Below are 13,722 nucleotides of genomic sequence, written 5' to 3' on the forward strand. Positions count from 1 at the left end.
AAAAGGCTACGAGAGCTCCGCACATGTCACACCCCCCGACTACGAACGATGCCCAAGGCACTGCGGAGCACGGGACTGCCCAAGGATTGCTAGAGAAGGGGGGGGTGTGAACCTGGGAGGGTGGACGGCTCCCTGGGGTCCCAGAGGGACACATCGAACCTCGATGGGGAGCATCAGGGCGCCGTTCTTATCCTGCTCCAGCTTCCTCTCCCTCAGCATGATGCCCAGGATGTCAGGCGGGTAGAGCGTCAGGCCCCGTGCCAGGTGCGTGCGGTACCATGTGAGATGCTGAGGTCGGAGGATGGCTGGCTTGGTGCTCTCCGAGTGGCATGTCCCAATCAGGTCCAGAAACAGTGGGTCCTACAACATTGTGTCTGTGTGAGGCTAGATTTCAGCCTCCACTCGCCACCCTGGCCAGAGACCGGCTTCGTCAGGGCACAGTGAGTACCACCTGGTCCGGGGGCCTGGGTGGGGTTGTCACCTCAAGGCTCTCTGCTCTGCACGTGCTGTGTGGGGTGAGGGCCAAAGTCCCGGGCTGGCAGCAGTGAGAGCAAGACTGGCCCGCCCACCTGGCTCGAAGCGAGCCTCTGCATGCCCCTAGCCAACCTCTGGCTCCGAAAGCCAGGCTGGGGGCCCTGGAGGAGAAAATCCTGCAAGTTCCAGAAAACAGGTGACTGAGCACCAAGCCCTGTCCTCACGACTGGGCCTCGGATTGGCCCCTCCATCTCCTAGGGGAGCCCGGCCTCGCCCCTCCCCAACAGCTCACCTGGTGGTGGATGAGACAGGCCACCCGCCGCCAGTAGATGATGGGTTGAGTGGGCTGGAAGACACAGCACAGGGTCATGCGGGCCTTGCCCACCAGGGTCCCAAAGGCAGGTCTGATGCTGAAGACGCTCTCCTGACAGTCGATGTCAAAGTGGAAGCAGGCCGTGCAGTCCGACTTGTTCTCCATCCACAGGGACTGCTCTGAGCGGGTCCCGAGGTTGACCCAGCTGAAGTCGACGCAGTGGTGCTGCAGCGACAGGGCAGGACCTGGGTGGAGGAGGCGGGGGTGGGGGGGTCGCTGTGAGTGGGCCTGGCCACCTGGGTGGTCTCCAAGGGTCCCACGGATGGGAGGTGGTGCTGCCTGGAGACAGAAGATTGGGTTGGAAAGGCTTGGCGCCCCAGCGGCCTGCGGCCTGCGCAGACCACCAGGTTGGGTAGTACAGGGGCGGCGGTTGGGGGTCGGGGGTTGGGAGTCGGGGAGTGAATATGGGAACAGTATCTCCAGGTGACCTTAACTGATTCCTAGCTGAGCCCACCAGGGGGCAGCAGACACCCAGGCTGAGGGTAAGGAGGCCCCAGGCGTCTAGCAGCAGACGCTTGTCAGTTGTAAGCAGGGGCTGCTCCTGTCTCTGGAGGCAGTGCAGTGACCTGGGACTGCCAGTACCTCTAGAGAAACCAACGACTTTGAGCAGGGTCTGGGAGGCACAGCCAGAGGGCACGATGGACAAGTAGTCCATGGTCCTGACGTCCAAGGTCTCAGGGCGGAAGAACACCGACACGAATTTCTTCTCTCCGGGGGCCACGATGCCATGGGCCGTGGGGCACGAGAAGGCCTGGTCTTTGACCAGCATGTCTGGGGCCACTTCGATCCTGAAGGGGGCGCTCACCTGCGGGGCCAGGAAGGGTCCGGTTACAGGGTGAGGTGGTCCGTCATCACTAAGGTGCCCAGCTGAAGCCCTGCCTCTGCCTCAGTCACCAGCTTGATTGTGGAGCAAGGCTGCCTTGGCCCAGAGGAGGGAAGGGGCTGAGCCTTGTGCCCTGCACTGGGACTGCCCAGAGTGGGTACCTCTGCCTTGTCCCAAAGGTACCACGAAGGCTAGCAGTGGTCCTGGCATCAGGACACCTGAGGGCTGCTCTTGGGGTTGTTCTGGGGGGAAGTCAAGGGATAGTCCAGCCCAGCCCCCAGCTGTGATGATGGGGGGACCCCTGCTGACATGAGTGTATCAACAGGCATAGGTATGCAAGGCTTGCAACATTCTGTACAGGGGTGGGTATTAGGCGCACCCGGGGCTGTGGTCCCTGAGCCCTGCCCCCACTTCCCTCCACGGGCACAGGACACATACTGCCGACGGGTTATACAGCTTGATCTGCCTCTCGGCGGTGCAGCCCACAGCAACAGAGCCAAAGTGCAGCACTTTCTGGAAGCCTTCGGCATCCTGGTCCTCCGGGCGCCTCTGCTTTATGCTCACCAGCAGCTGGGCGCATTTGGCTGGGCAGAGAGTGGACACCCTTGGGGAGAAACCCACCAGGGCCTCTGTGGCCCCAAACTGAATAGCCCCTTCAAGGAAGACATGGGTCCCCAGGGGAACACTGGTCTGCGGCACCAAGGGAAACAAAGAGATGACAAAGCCTGTGGGGCTCGGCGAAGGGCGGGAGGCTGATGGAGGTCCCCTGGGGGCCAGGCCAGGGCGGGGGTGGGGGGAGCACACTGGAGGCTTTGTTTCCCAGGGAGGTGCAGCGGAGGGCTCTGGGGATGGGTGAGAGGTCGGGCCTCACCCACAGCCTGCAGCTGGATGCTGCTCTTCTGCTTGCTGCCCTCCCCATACCAGCACGTGGCCTGGGCTTCATAGATGACAGCCATTGGGGGCTGGAAGGTCACCTTGACCCGGCAGGCCTGGCCTGGTTCCAGCAGCCCCATGGGCGGCAGCATCTGGAATGGGCTGGGGGACTCCCAGGTGAAGAAGGTAGGCAGGTCCCTGGGGGTGGGGCGCAGGGGAGGGGGGATGCAGATCAGAGCCACTTTGCCCCCTCTGACCACTGCCCCTGCTTCAGAAAGGTGGAGATGCCCCCTTTACTCCCACATCCCACATGCCGGTCTCTCCTGCTCCCAGGAATCCTCCTCCCAGTTGTCGCGCTTCCCACCTCCAAGCCTCAGCCTCTGCCCTCACCCCACATTTTCCAGGCAGAACCAGGCCTCAGCCATGTCCCCCATGGCGCACATGGGCAACTGCAGGGACGGTGGGCAGATCAGACTGTGGCAGGGCAGGGTGGCTCTCAGGTCCACACAGAACATCCCCTCTGCTTTCTCAAGCCACAGGTGGTCCACGTACTCCTTCTGCGGTGTGTGGGGGCAGCAGTGGGGAGAGGCAGAGGCAGTGACTGATCAGTGGTACCCGGGTGGTACCCACCTCACCCTGGCCCTGGCCATCCCCCCAACATAACCGTGGAGGGCTGGGCTGGGCCACGGCCCTCCTCCATCTCAGTCTCTGAAGACAAGGTCAGTTCCTTGAGCTCTAGCGCCATCTTGGTCTCAGAGATATGGGGCAAAGTTTTGGGAGAATATTTTAAGAGCAGGAAGAAGCCAAGGAATACAGGGCTTTCTGACGGCTGACAGAGTAGCACCACTTTCCCTGCTGCCCCACCCTCCCCACCCCACACATCCAACTGGAAGCCCCTTCTGTCTAATGAGTTTTGGCTCCAAGTGGTAGGGTGTGGGTGTGGATGTGGGTGTGGTGGTTGGGTTTCGGGTGCTCCTCACTCCTCTGGCCTGGCCCCCTGCTCCGAGGTCACTGTGCCCATGTCCCTCCCTGTCCTTCACTCGCCACGGCAGGCCTTACCTTCTCCAGAGGGCGGAAGATGACGGGGAGTGAGAGGGTTAGGCCTGGGCTCAGGAAGATGGGCTGGGGGACGACCGTGAAGAAGAACTTGGTTTTGGGGGGCCTGTGGGAGGGAGCCAAGGAATAAACACTTCGGGATCAGAAAACTAGAAGAGGCAGAAGGATTAGGGGAGACCCTGGTAAGCTAAGCAGCTGGTGGGACTGTGGAAGGGGAAACACAGGGGTTATGCCCCAGTAGGAATTGTCTCTTGCATGCCACCCCTTTTTTCACAAACCTTCACTCCAGGATGTCAGAGCGCTGAAGGGAAAGATATAGGAGTGGACTTCCCTGGTGGTCCAGCGGTTAAGGAACCACCTGCCAATGCAGGGGACGCGGGTTCCATCCCTGGCCTGGGGAGATCCCACATGCTGTGGGGCAACGAAGGCCGCGCACCACAACTACTGAGCCCACGCTCTGCAGCGAGAGAGGCCGCTGCGAGGGAAGCCCGCGCACCACAACTAGAGTGACGCCTGCTCGCCACAACCGGAGAAAGGCCCGCGCAGCAACAAAGACCCAGCACAGCCAAAAGTGCATAAATAAATAAACAGAATTACTTAAAAAAAAGAGACAAAGACAATACTGCCAAAAACTCTATACCAGTAAGTTCAGATAAAATAAACACATTTCTAGGAATGTATAATTGACCAAAAGTGACTCAAGAATTATACATTTTGTGGCCACCCTAACCTAAAATTATCCAAAAAATTGAATAAATAGTCAAAGAATCATGCCACAAAGAAAAGACCAGGCCAGATGGCTTCGCAGCAAGTAGTATGGAGCACTTGATAATTCTAGCCTTGTCTTCCCAACAACAGAGAACAAGGAAACCCTCCCCAAAATACTCTGTGAGTCTATCATAATGTTGTTATCAAAACCTGACAGTTATGAGAAGAAAGGAAAATTACAGGCCAGTACCAGCCATAAACAAAATATTGGCAAAAACAATTTAGCAATGAGTATAGAAAGAACACTCAATCATGAACAAGCGGGGCTTATTCTAGGAATACACCACTGGTTTAACATTAAAAAAAAAAAAGCGGGGATGGATTTTCCTGATGATCCAGTGGTTGGTAATCTTCCTGCCAATGCAGGGGACGTGGGTTCAATCCCTGGTTTGGGAAGATTCCACATGCCTCGGGGCAGCTAAGCCTGTGGGCCACAATGACTGAATCCTCTGCGCCCCAGAGCCCGCACACTGCAACCAGAGGAGCCTCCCGCTCACAGAAAGTGCATGCGCAGCAACAAAGACCCAGCACAGCCAAAAAAGAATTAATTAACTTCTTTAAAAATCAGGGGATTTCTCTGGCAGTTCAGTGGTTAACACTCCAAATTTCCACTGCAGGGGGTGCAGGTTAGATCCCACATGCCCTGTGGTACAGTCAAAAAAAAAAGAAAATTAAAAATCATTTAATGTAATTCACTGTATTCACAAATTAAGAGAGAAAAAAACAAATGACCATCTCAATAAAGAAAAACATTAAATCAACTTCAACATATGTTTATGACAAAAACTCTCAGCAACCTAGGAATAGAAGGGAACTTCCTTAACCTGATAAAGTCTAAAAAAAGAAGAAAAAAAAACAACTCCAGGAAACATGCAAATTAATGGTGAAACACTGGAATCTTTCACGTTGAGATCATGAGCAAAACAAGGATGCCTTCTAGAACCACTTCTGTTCAGCACTTTCCTTTTCAATAGTGCAGGAAGGAAAGACAAAGAAAAGATACAGGATTGGAAAGGAAGGGAAAAAATGCCATTTTCATTTAAGAAATGAACATGTACACGGAAAACAGAATAACAAACACATCATTAGAATTAACGAGAAAGTTTGTCAAGGTTGCTGGGCACAACGGTGTGGACAAAACCTCTATATTTTTAAAAAATGACTTTCTAAAAAACCAGCAATAAGTAGAAGAATAAAACAATTTTAAAAGATATCATATTCAGCATCATTAAAAATTTAAAACACTTAGGTATAAATCTAACTAAAGATGTGTAAGACATCTATGGAGAGAATGTTACATTTTATTGAAAGATATGAAAGAAGACCTAAAGAAATATAAAGAGGCACCATGTTCATGAAAGACTCAATTTGTGTTGATTCTCCCCAAACTGATCTATGTGTGTATGCCCGTGTGCTCAGTCACTTCAGTCATGTCCAGCTCTTTGACCCTATAGACTGTAGGCTCCTCTTGTCCATGGGATTCTCCAGGCAAGAATACTGGAGTGGGTTGCCAATGCCCTCCTCCAGGGGATCTTCCCGACCCAGGAATCAAACCTGTGTCTCTTGTGTCTCCTGCATTGCAGGAGGACTCTTTACCCCACTGAGCCACCTGGAAAGCCTAAATTGATCTATATGTTCAACTAAATCCTAAACAAAATCTTAAAAAATTGTCTGCTGCTGCTGCTGTTAAGTCGCTTCAGTCGTGTCCGACTCTGTGTGACCCCATAGATGGCAGCCCACCAGGGTCCCCTGTCCCTGGGATTCTCCAGGCAAGAACACTGGAGTGGTTTGCCATTTCCTTCTCCAAATGCATGAAAGTGAAAAGTGAAAGTGAAGTCGCTCAGTCATGTCCAACTCTTAGCGACCCCATGGACTGCAGCCTACCAGGCTCCTCTGCCCATGGGATTTTCCAGGCAAGAGTACTGGAGTGGAGTGCCATTGCCTTCTCCAAAAAGTTGTCTACTTGTATGTATTTAAGTTGATTTGAAGATATTTATGAAAGTTAAAAGGTCCAATGAGAGCCAAGACAATCTTGAGTAAGAATGAAGTTGGAGGACTTACTGCTGCTGCTGCTAAGTCGCTTCAGTCGTGTCTGACTCTGTGCAACCCCATGGACTGCAGCCTACCAGGTTCCTCTGTCCATGGGATTTTCCAGGCAAGAGTACTGGAGTGGTTGCCATTGCCTTCTCCTATAACTGCATAGTGATATACCAATTCAACTTACTGCTATGGGGGAAAAACACCATTTAATGAGACATGAAGACAAAGCACAAACCCGACTAAGGGGACACACGCTGTGGACCACAGCACCGCTATGACCAGAGCAAGTGGGGGACGGGGGAGGGGAGATGGATGGGTAAACTACAGCCTCGGGGGCTGGGGGGGGGGCGGTCTGGATTGACGACGACTAAGAAGACAACAGGATGAGACAGGAAATCAAAACCAATGATGAAACACACCGTCAGAGAACTCCAACAGCAAGGAAAACATACAGAACTGTTCTTTTACAAATATTTGGAAAGAAATCAAGCATGAAACCACAGAGAAATCGTCAAAGGATTTTAAATATCAACTAATTGGCCAATGATGCGAATTATAAAAACAGTGTGTCAAAAGACCACAAAATGGACTAGTTACCACTTCACAGGCCGCTAAAATGATTCACGGTTAATTTAATTATAAGCTGACTAACAATGCAGCTTACACTACAAGATAATTAAGACTTATAAGCTTTAATAATCAATTCAGGATGATATTTATTGGCCCAGTGAGAGACGAATACAGCAAGGGAACAAAACAGGGTTCAGAAATGGTTCCTACATGTATGGACACTTGATAAACATCAGTGGTAGGGAGATCATAAGGCAAAGTATCAAATTTTCAATAAATGGTGCTGGGACAACTGGACATTGATTTGAGGGGAAAAAAGTCATTGGATCCCTACTTCGAACCATTCACAAAAATCAATTCCATGTAGATAAAAGACAAATATGAAAGGCAAAATTATAATGTCTTTAGAAGATACTATAGGAGAAAATCTTCATGAACTAGATAAGGGTAGAGAAGAACTTGCAAATATCTACCATAAAAGAAAATATATTGGTACATTCGATTCCTTTGAAATTAAGAATGCCTTTTCTTCAGAATACATGATAGAAGAAAAGACAAATCACAAGGTGGGAGAAGATATTCACAGCACATAACTGATAAAGAATTAGTATCTTTAATAAAAACATTTATTAAAAAAAGACAATCTACAAAGAACATGTAAAGATAGGTAACAGGTACATGAAAAGATGCTCAACATTGCTAATTATTAGAGAAATGCAAATCATAACAATGAGATATCACCTTGCACTATTATCAAGAAGTCTACAAATAAACGTTGGCGAGGATGTGGAGAAAAGGGGACCCTGGTATACTATTGGTGGGAATGTTAATTGGTCTGCCATCCTGGAAAACAGTATGGAGGTTCCAAAAAAACTAAAACTAGGACTACCATATGATCTAGCGATTCCACTCCTCTGCATATGTCCAGAAAAGAAAAAAAGAAAAATACTAATTGGAAAAGATACACGTACCCCAATGTTCATAGCAGCACTATTTACAATAGCCAAGATACTGGAGCACCCCAAGCGACCATCAACAGACCATCAACCATCAATGGGTCAAGAAGATGTGGCATACACACGTACACACACACACACTCACAATGGAATATTACCCAGCCGCAAAAAATAATGAAATCCATAACATGGGTGGACCTAGAGAATATTATGATTAGTGAAGTAAGTCAGACAAAGACATATACTACATGATATCACTTGTATGTGAAATCTAAAACAAACCAGTGTTTATAGCAAAGCAGAAACAGACTCAAAGATTCAGAAAACAAAGTAGTTGTTACCAGTGGGGAGAGGGAAGTGGGAAGGGGCAAGATGAAGATAGGAGTATGGGGTTAAGAGAAACAAACTACCAAATTTAAAATAGATAAGCGGGACTTCCCTGGTGACATAGTGGATAAGAATCTGCCTGCCAATGCAGGGGACACAGGTTCCATCCCTGCTCTGGAAAGATTCCACATGCCGAGGAGCAGCTAAGCCCCTGTGCCACAACTACTGAGTCCGCACTCGAGAATCCTCGAGCTGCAACTACTGCGCCCACGTGCCTAGAGCCTGCACTCCACAGCAAGAGAAGCCACTGCAATGAGAATCCCAAGCACTGCAACTAAGAGCAGACCCCGCTCGACGCAACTAGAGAAAGCCCATGCAAAGCAACAAAGACCCAGCACAGCCAAAAATAGAATAAATAAACAAACCTAAACTTAAAATAATAAAATAAAATAGTTAGGCAACAAGGATATCCTGCATAGCACAGGAAATGATAGCCATTATCTTGTAATAACTTTTAAGGGAGTATAATCTATTAAAGTACTGAATCATTATGCTATACAGATGAAATTAAAATAATATTGCAAATCAGCTACATTTTAATTCTTTTTGAAAAACGAAAAAAGATAATCTAACAGAAAAATGGACACAGACTTAAACAGGAATTTCACAAATGAAATGGCCAATAACACAGGAAAAAAACACTTAATTGTAATAGTAATCAGAGAAATGAAAATTAAATCTACAACAAATTAGCATTATTGGCAAAAAATTTAAGTCTAAACAATACCAATTGTTGGTAAAGTTAAAGAGGAATGGGAATACTCATATGTGGCTGGTGGGAATATAAATGGATATAAGTACTTTGGAAACGAGTTTGGCAAACATGTACAAACACCTGTGAGAAGCAAACGTGTACATGTTCTAAGTCACAGTAGTTCTATCCCTTTGTATCTACCCTAGAAAAACTTGAACTTGTGCAATAGCTGAACAATGTTGATAACAGTCTCAAACTTGAAACAACCAAAACGCCCCTCAGCAGAAGAATGCATAAGCACACAGAAGCATACGTTGAACTATTACTCTGTGATGAAAGAGGATAAACTACGCATGCGTGTGGATGAGTCTTATGAACATAACTGAGCTATGACCAACCTAGACGGCATACTAAAAAGCAGAGACATCACTTTGCCAACAAAGCTCCATAGAGTCAAAACTGTGGATTTTCCAGTAGTCATGCATGGATGTGAGAGTTGGACCATAAAGAAGGCTGAGCGCTGAAGAACTGACGCTTCTGAACTGTGGTGCTGGAGAAAACTCTTGAGAGTCCCTTGGACAGCAAGGAGATCAAACCAGTTAATCCTAAAGATTTCAATCCTGAATATTCATTGGAAGGACTGACGTTAAAGCTGAAGCTCCAATACTTTGGCCACCTGATGTGAAGAGCTGAATCACTGGAAAAGACCCTGATGGTGGGAAAGATTGAAGACAGGAGGAGAAGGGGGTGACAGAGAATGAGGTGGTTGGAAGGCATCATCAACTCAACGGACATGAGTTTGAGCATGTGTGAGACAGTGAAGGATGGGGAAGCCTGGCACGCTGCAGTCCATGGGGTTGCAAAGAATCAGACATGACTTAGTGAGTGAACAACAACAACAACAAAAGTGTACCGTGTTATCCCACTCACATAAAGTTCATAAGAAGGTAAACAAACTATAGCATTTAGGGAGGCAAACGTAAGTGGCAAACCCTTTGGAGAAAAACAAGAAAATCATTCTCATGAAAGTCAGAACAGTGGTTACCTTTACCAGTAGGGAAGGTGTTCCAAGGCTGGGGGGACACATGATGAGAGAAGGTGAGTTTCAGACACTGTTATTACTCCATTAATTAACCTGGTCACACGGGTCCCACTTTCAACAACTGTTCAAACTATACATGTCCTACACACTCTTTTGGTTTTGTGTGACTTATTTTTTAAAGTGGATGCTTTAGGGGGTTCAGGGCTCCGGGACTTAAGTCTCTGATCCCTCATACTGGTACCTGTATTTTATCTTCTGGATTTTCAAGGAGAGATTTTTCAGAACCAGGTTTTTGGTGATCTCCTTCCCCAACACCCAGCCTTTCCACTGTAGCTCCTCAGCCACCTCAATGTCCCAGATGACCCTCTTCTTCACTTTGTCCTGCTTCTTTGGGAAGCACAACTGAGCGTCCATGGAGCTGGCAGGCTGTCCGGTTGGCAGGGAGAAAGGAGAGAAGAATTCAAAGACCCAGAGAATCGGCTAGGATCGCCCCACCTCCAGAAGGTAATGAATTATATCTCTTCTTGCCCCATGGGGGATGGTCTGGAGAGAGAAGGTGAGAGGCAGGGAGGCCCTGGAGTCTGATATTACCTCTTCTGAGGTCATTCGAATGGTTTTCCAACTAGATTCACTGAGATACTGCCCCTGAACCGCTCTATCAACCCCTTAGCCCAGCACACTCAGCAGCCTTAGCTGGCCTGTTCTGTCCCCCGTGTGCCCTCAGACACTGCTCTATTCAGATGCTGCCTTCTCAACCTCCCCATCCTACCCCTTCTCTACAGAAGCCTGTAGAGAACTTCTCTAAGACGTCCCTCACTGGAACTTCTCCAGGGCACAGGGATATTCCACCATTCCCTCTCCCATCCCTCACCTAGCTGGTGGAGCAAAGGACAGAGCCAACTTGCCTGGGGACAACCCACACCCGATGCCTTGGCTTTGAGGCCTCTCCAAGCACTGCTCCTAAGGATGCTAGAGGTTTACTGTGCCAACACTCCCTGTCTATAACAGCAAATCTTTTCACCGGCTGATCCCTAACTCTTAACTATCTGAGGAAGGGGGGGAATGGACAACTTCTGGGGCAGCGAGATGGAGGGAGGAGGAACCAGGTGTCTCTTCCTACCATTCATTGCAGTGAATGTACATTCACTGCCATTTTCCTTTAGCTTTGACCAAGGGTTGTTTTTATATCATTATATAAGGGGGGCCTGGTGTGCCGCAGTCCATGGGGATATGACTTAACGGCTCAGCAACAACAGAGGATAAATGTATGTGTTTAAAAGATATGTGCTTCACTACCTATGATGCGCCAGACACTGTAGAGGTTAGTGCCAGGCCTATAATAGTGAACGAGACCATCGAATCCTTTCTCTCTTGGAGCTTACATCTGTTTCAAAATATACAGAATGTCAGATGGCCCGAACTGCCCACGGAGGAAAGGTGACATGGGTGGCCGAGGGTCATTTATTATAAACATCAGCTAATGCATCGATCAGAGTCCAACCAGAAAAACAGAAGCCCCTCTGGGTGTTTAAAATAAGGATTCAATGCACAAGGAGGGGCTAGTGAAGTAACCTCAAAGTTAACAACATCAAGAAGCTGCCACCAGGGACTTCTCCGGTGGTCCAGTGGTTGAGAATCAGCCTGCCAAAGCGGTGGGCATGGGTTTGATCCCTGGTCTACGAAGATCCCACATGTTGAGGAGCAGCTAAGCCCGGGTGCCGCAGCTGCTAAGCCCGTGCACCTAGAACGTGGGCTCCACAATAAGAGAAACCACTGCAGTGAGAAGCCCATGCACCACAACGAAGAGTAGCCCCCTGCTCACTGCAACTAGAGAAAGCCCACGTGCAGCAACAAAGACCCAGCACAGCCAAAAAGAAATAAACTAATTAATATAATTTTAAAAAGAAGGTGCCGCTGTACACAAGTTAGGGGAAGAGGTGGGGGTCTCAGAACCCAGAGCACTGTCTGGTGCCGATGGGAGTCACAGCGAGATGCCGACCGAGACACTGTCAAAAGCAGGGAGGGAAGAAGAGACGTACCTGGGCTTCTCCCCTCCTCCCACCTTTTAGTCTCAGCCAGCTCAGAGCAGAGTGGGGAAGGGCAGTGAATGAATCTGTGTGCAAACTGGCCTGGAACGGCACAGATGCAGGGGAGAGATGACCATGGTCCACAGGGAGGCGAATGCAACCACCATCACATTTAAGGCAACCCGAGAACTCCCACATGACAGACACGTGCTGCACAAAACGCAGTCAGACCCCTACGTTACCTCCCTAGATGAGCACTGGCCACCCTGACCCGGTGCTGTCACACAGAAAGAACCCTGAGAGCTGCAAAAATGCAAACAACATCCACCCACTGGACAAATGCAAGGCCCTAGGTAGGCATCAAGATCAGAAGAGCTTTTCGAAGGAAGAGAGAACTACAGGCTACTCTTATCAGCCGCAAACTCCCATCTCCCCAACATTCTTCTCTCCACCGTCATGCTCACAGCTGCCACCGCTCCAGCTGGCCTGGGGCTCCGTGTATGTAGCTTCTAGTAATGGGGTTGGGACAGGAGAGAGGGGTACTCCCAGATTCCGACCCTTGCTGCCCTGCTGCCCATCCACCCCACTTGGCCCCACAGGCGTCCTCACAAAGGCACTGGCGTTGCTGCTGCTGTAGGCACTCATGGCCATGCTGCTGCCAGTGATGGTGGGAAAGGCCACCGTGCTGGCACTCAGGCATGATCCGGAGTTCATGGTGCAGTCCCCGCTGTCCCTAGTCCTCATGAGGAGGCTGAGGGCTGCTTCAATGAGCACTGGGTGCCGGGAACACAAGTCCAAAGGAAGCTCTCTGGCTAAGCCAAGAGTTCCTGCCAGTTGGGAGCTGGAAAGAGACCAGAAAGGAGACAGGAGGGGCATGAGAAAGAGACGTCAATGGAGAAGACTCACCATGGACACTGATCATGGAGGAGTTGCCTGCTTCCGAGCTCTGGCAACAGGTGTGAAGTGGCACGTGAGAAACGAGCCTGAATACAAGACCCAGGGCTTCGTCTGGGAGCCTAGAGGCTCACCATTCAGGAAAGGCCATTTGGAAAAGGGAACTGGGGATGAGGCCCACGCAGCACTGCCCTCCACAGCCACACGTGGCATTTCTCAGTAAGCTCCCAGCGCGTGTCACTGAAGCATATGCATTGCTTTTACCTGGCTTTTACTCTCTACTTGTTGCCTCTGAACATGGCTGGCCTCCTCTGAGAAGAGAAATAAGGAACAAAGAAAAGGCAAATGAGACTGAAGGCTTCTTGGGCTTCTGAGTTTTCTCTTATCAGTACACAACCTGTTTAGTTCAGTCGCTCAGTCATGTCCGACTCTTTGCGACTCCATGAATTGCAGCACGCAGGCCTCCCTGTCCATCACCAACTGCCGGAGTTCACTCAAACTCATGTCCTTTGAGTTGGTGATGCCATCCAACCATCTCACTCTCTGTTGCCCCCTTCTCCTCCTGCCCTCAATCTTTCCCAGCATCAGGGTCTTTTCAAATGAGTCAGCTCTTTGCATTACGTGGCCGAAGTATTGGAATTTCAGCTTCAATATCAGTCCTTCCAATAAACACCCAGGACTTATCTCCTTTAGGATGGACTGGTTGGATCTCCTTGCAGTCCAAGGGACTTTCAAGAATCTTTTC

At 49.5% G+C, this 13,722-nt stretch overlaps 1 protein-coding gene across 7 annotated transcripts in view; it reads right to left on the minus strand.

Moving 5' to 3' along the window:
• Window positions 1–13,722, minus strand: part of CFAP65 (cilia and flagella associated protein 65) — a 41,638-nt gene that overhangs the window by 24,694 nt on the left and 3,222 nt on the right. For 4 of the 7 annotated variants that reach the window (XR_011561885.1, XM_070772467.1, XM_070772471.1 and 1 more), the window contains exons 3-12: window positions 13,242–13,288; window positions 12,693–12,924; window positions 10,298–10,482; window positions 3,603–3,705; window positions 2,934–3,100; window positions 2,542–2,741; window positions 2,109–2,254; window positions 1,430–1,652; window positions 767–1,032; window positions 160–360 (exon numbers count right to left, since the gene is read on the minus strand). Coding sequence is in view for 6 of the 7 variants with exons in the window: in XM_070772467.1 (XP_070628568.1) it covers window positions 160–360; window positions 767–1,032; window positions 1,430–1,652; window positions 2,109–2,254; window positions 2,542–2,741; window positions 2,934–3,100; window positions 3,603–3,705; window positions 10,298–10,482; window positions 12,693–12,827 (1,626 nt within the window). In the remaining variant the exon portion in view is untranslated. Of the gene's footprint in view, window positions 1–112; window positions 361–766; window positions 1,033–1,429; window positions 1,653–2,108; window positions 2,255–2,541; window positions 2,742–2,933; window positions 3,101–3,602; window positions 3,706–10,297; window positions 10,483–12,692; window positions 12,925–13,241; window positions 13,289–13,722 lie in introns of those variants that run through there. The other 3 variants (XM_070772470.1, XM_070772469.1, XM_070772472.1) reach the window with 3 other exon arrangements.

The sequence above is a fragment of the Bos indicus genome, chromosome 2, assembly GCF_029378745.1.
Source record: "Bos indicus isolate NIAB-ARS_2022 breed Sahiwal x Tharparkar chromosome 2, NIAB-ARS_B.indTharparkar_mat_pri_1.0, whole genome shotgun sequence".
NCBI lineage: Eukaryota > Metazoa > Chordata > Mammalia > Artiodactyla > Bovidae > Bos > Bos indicus.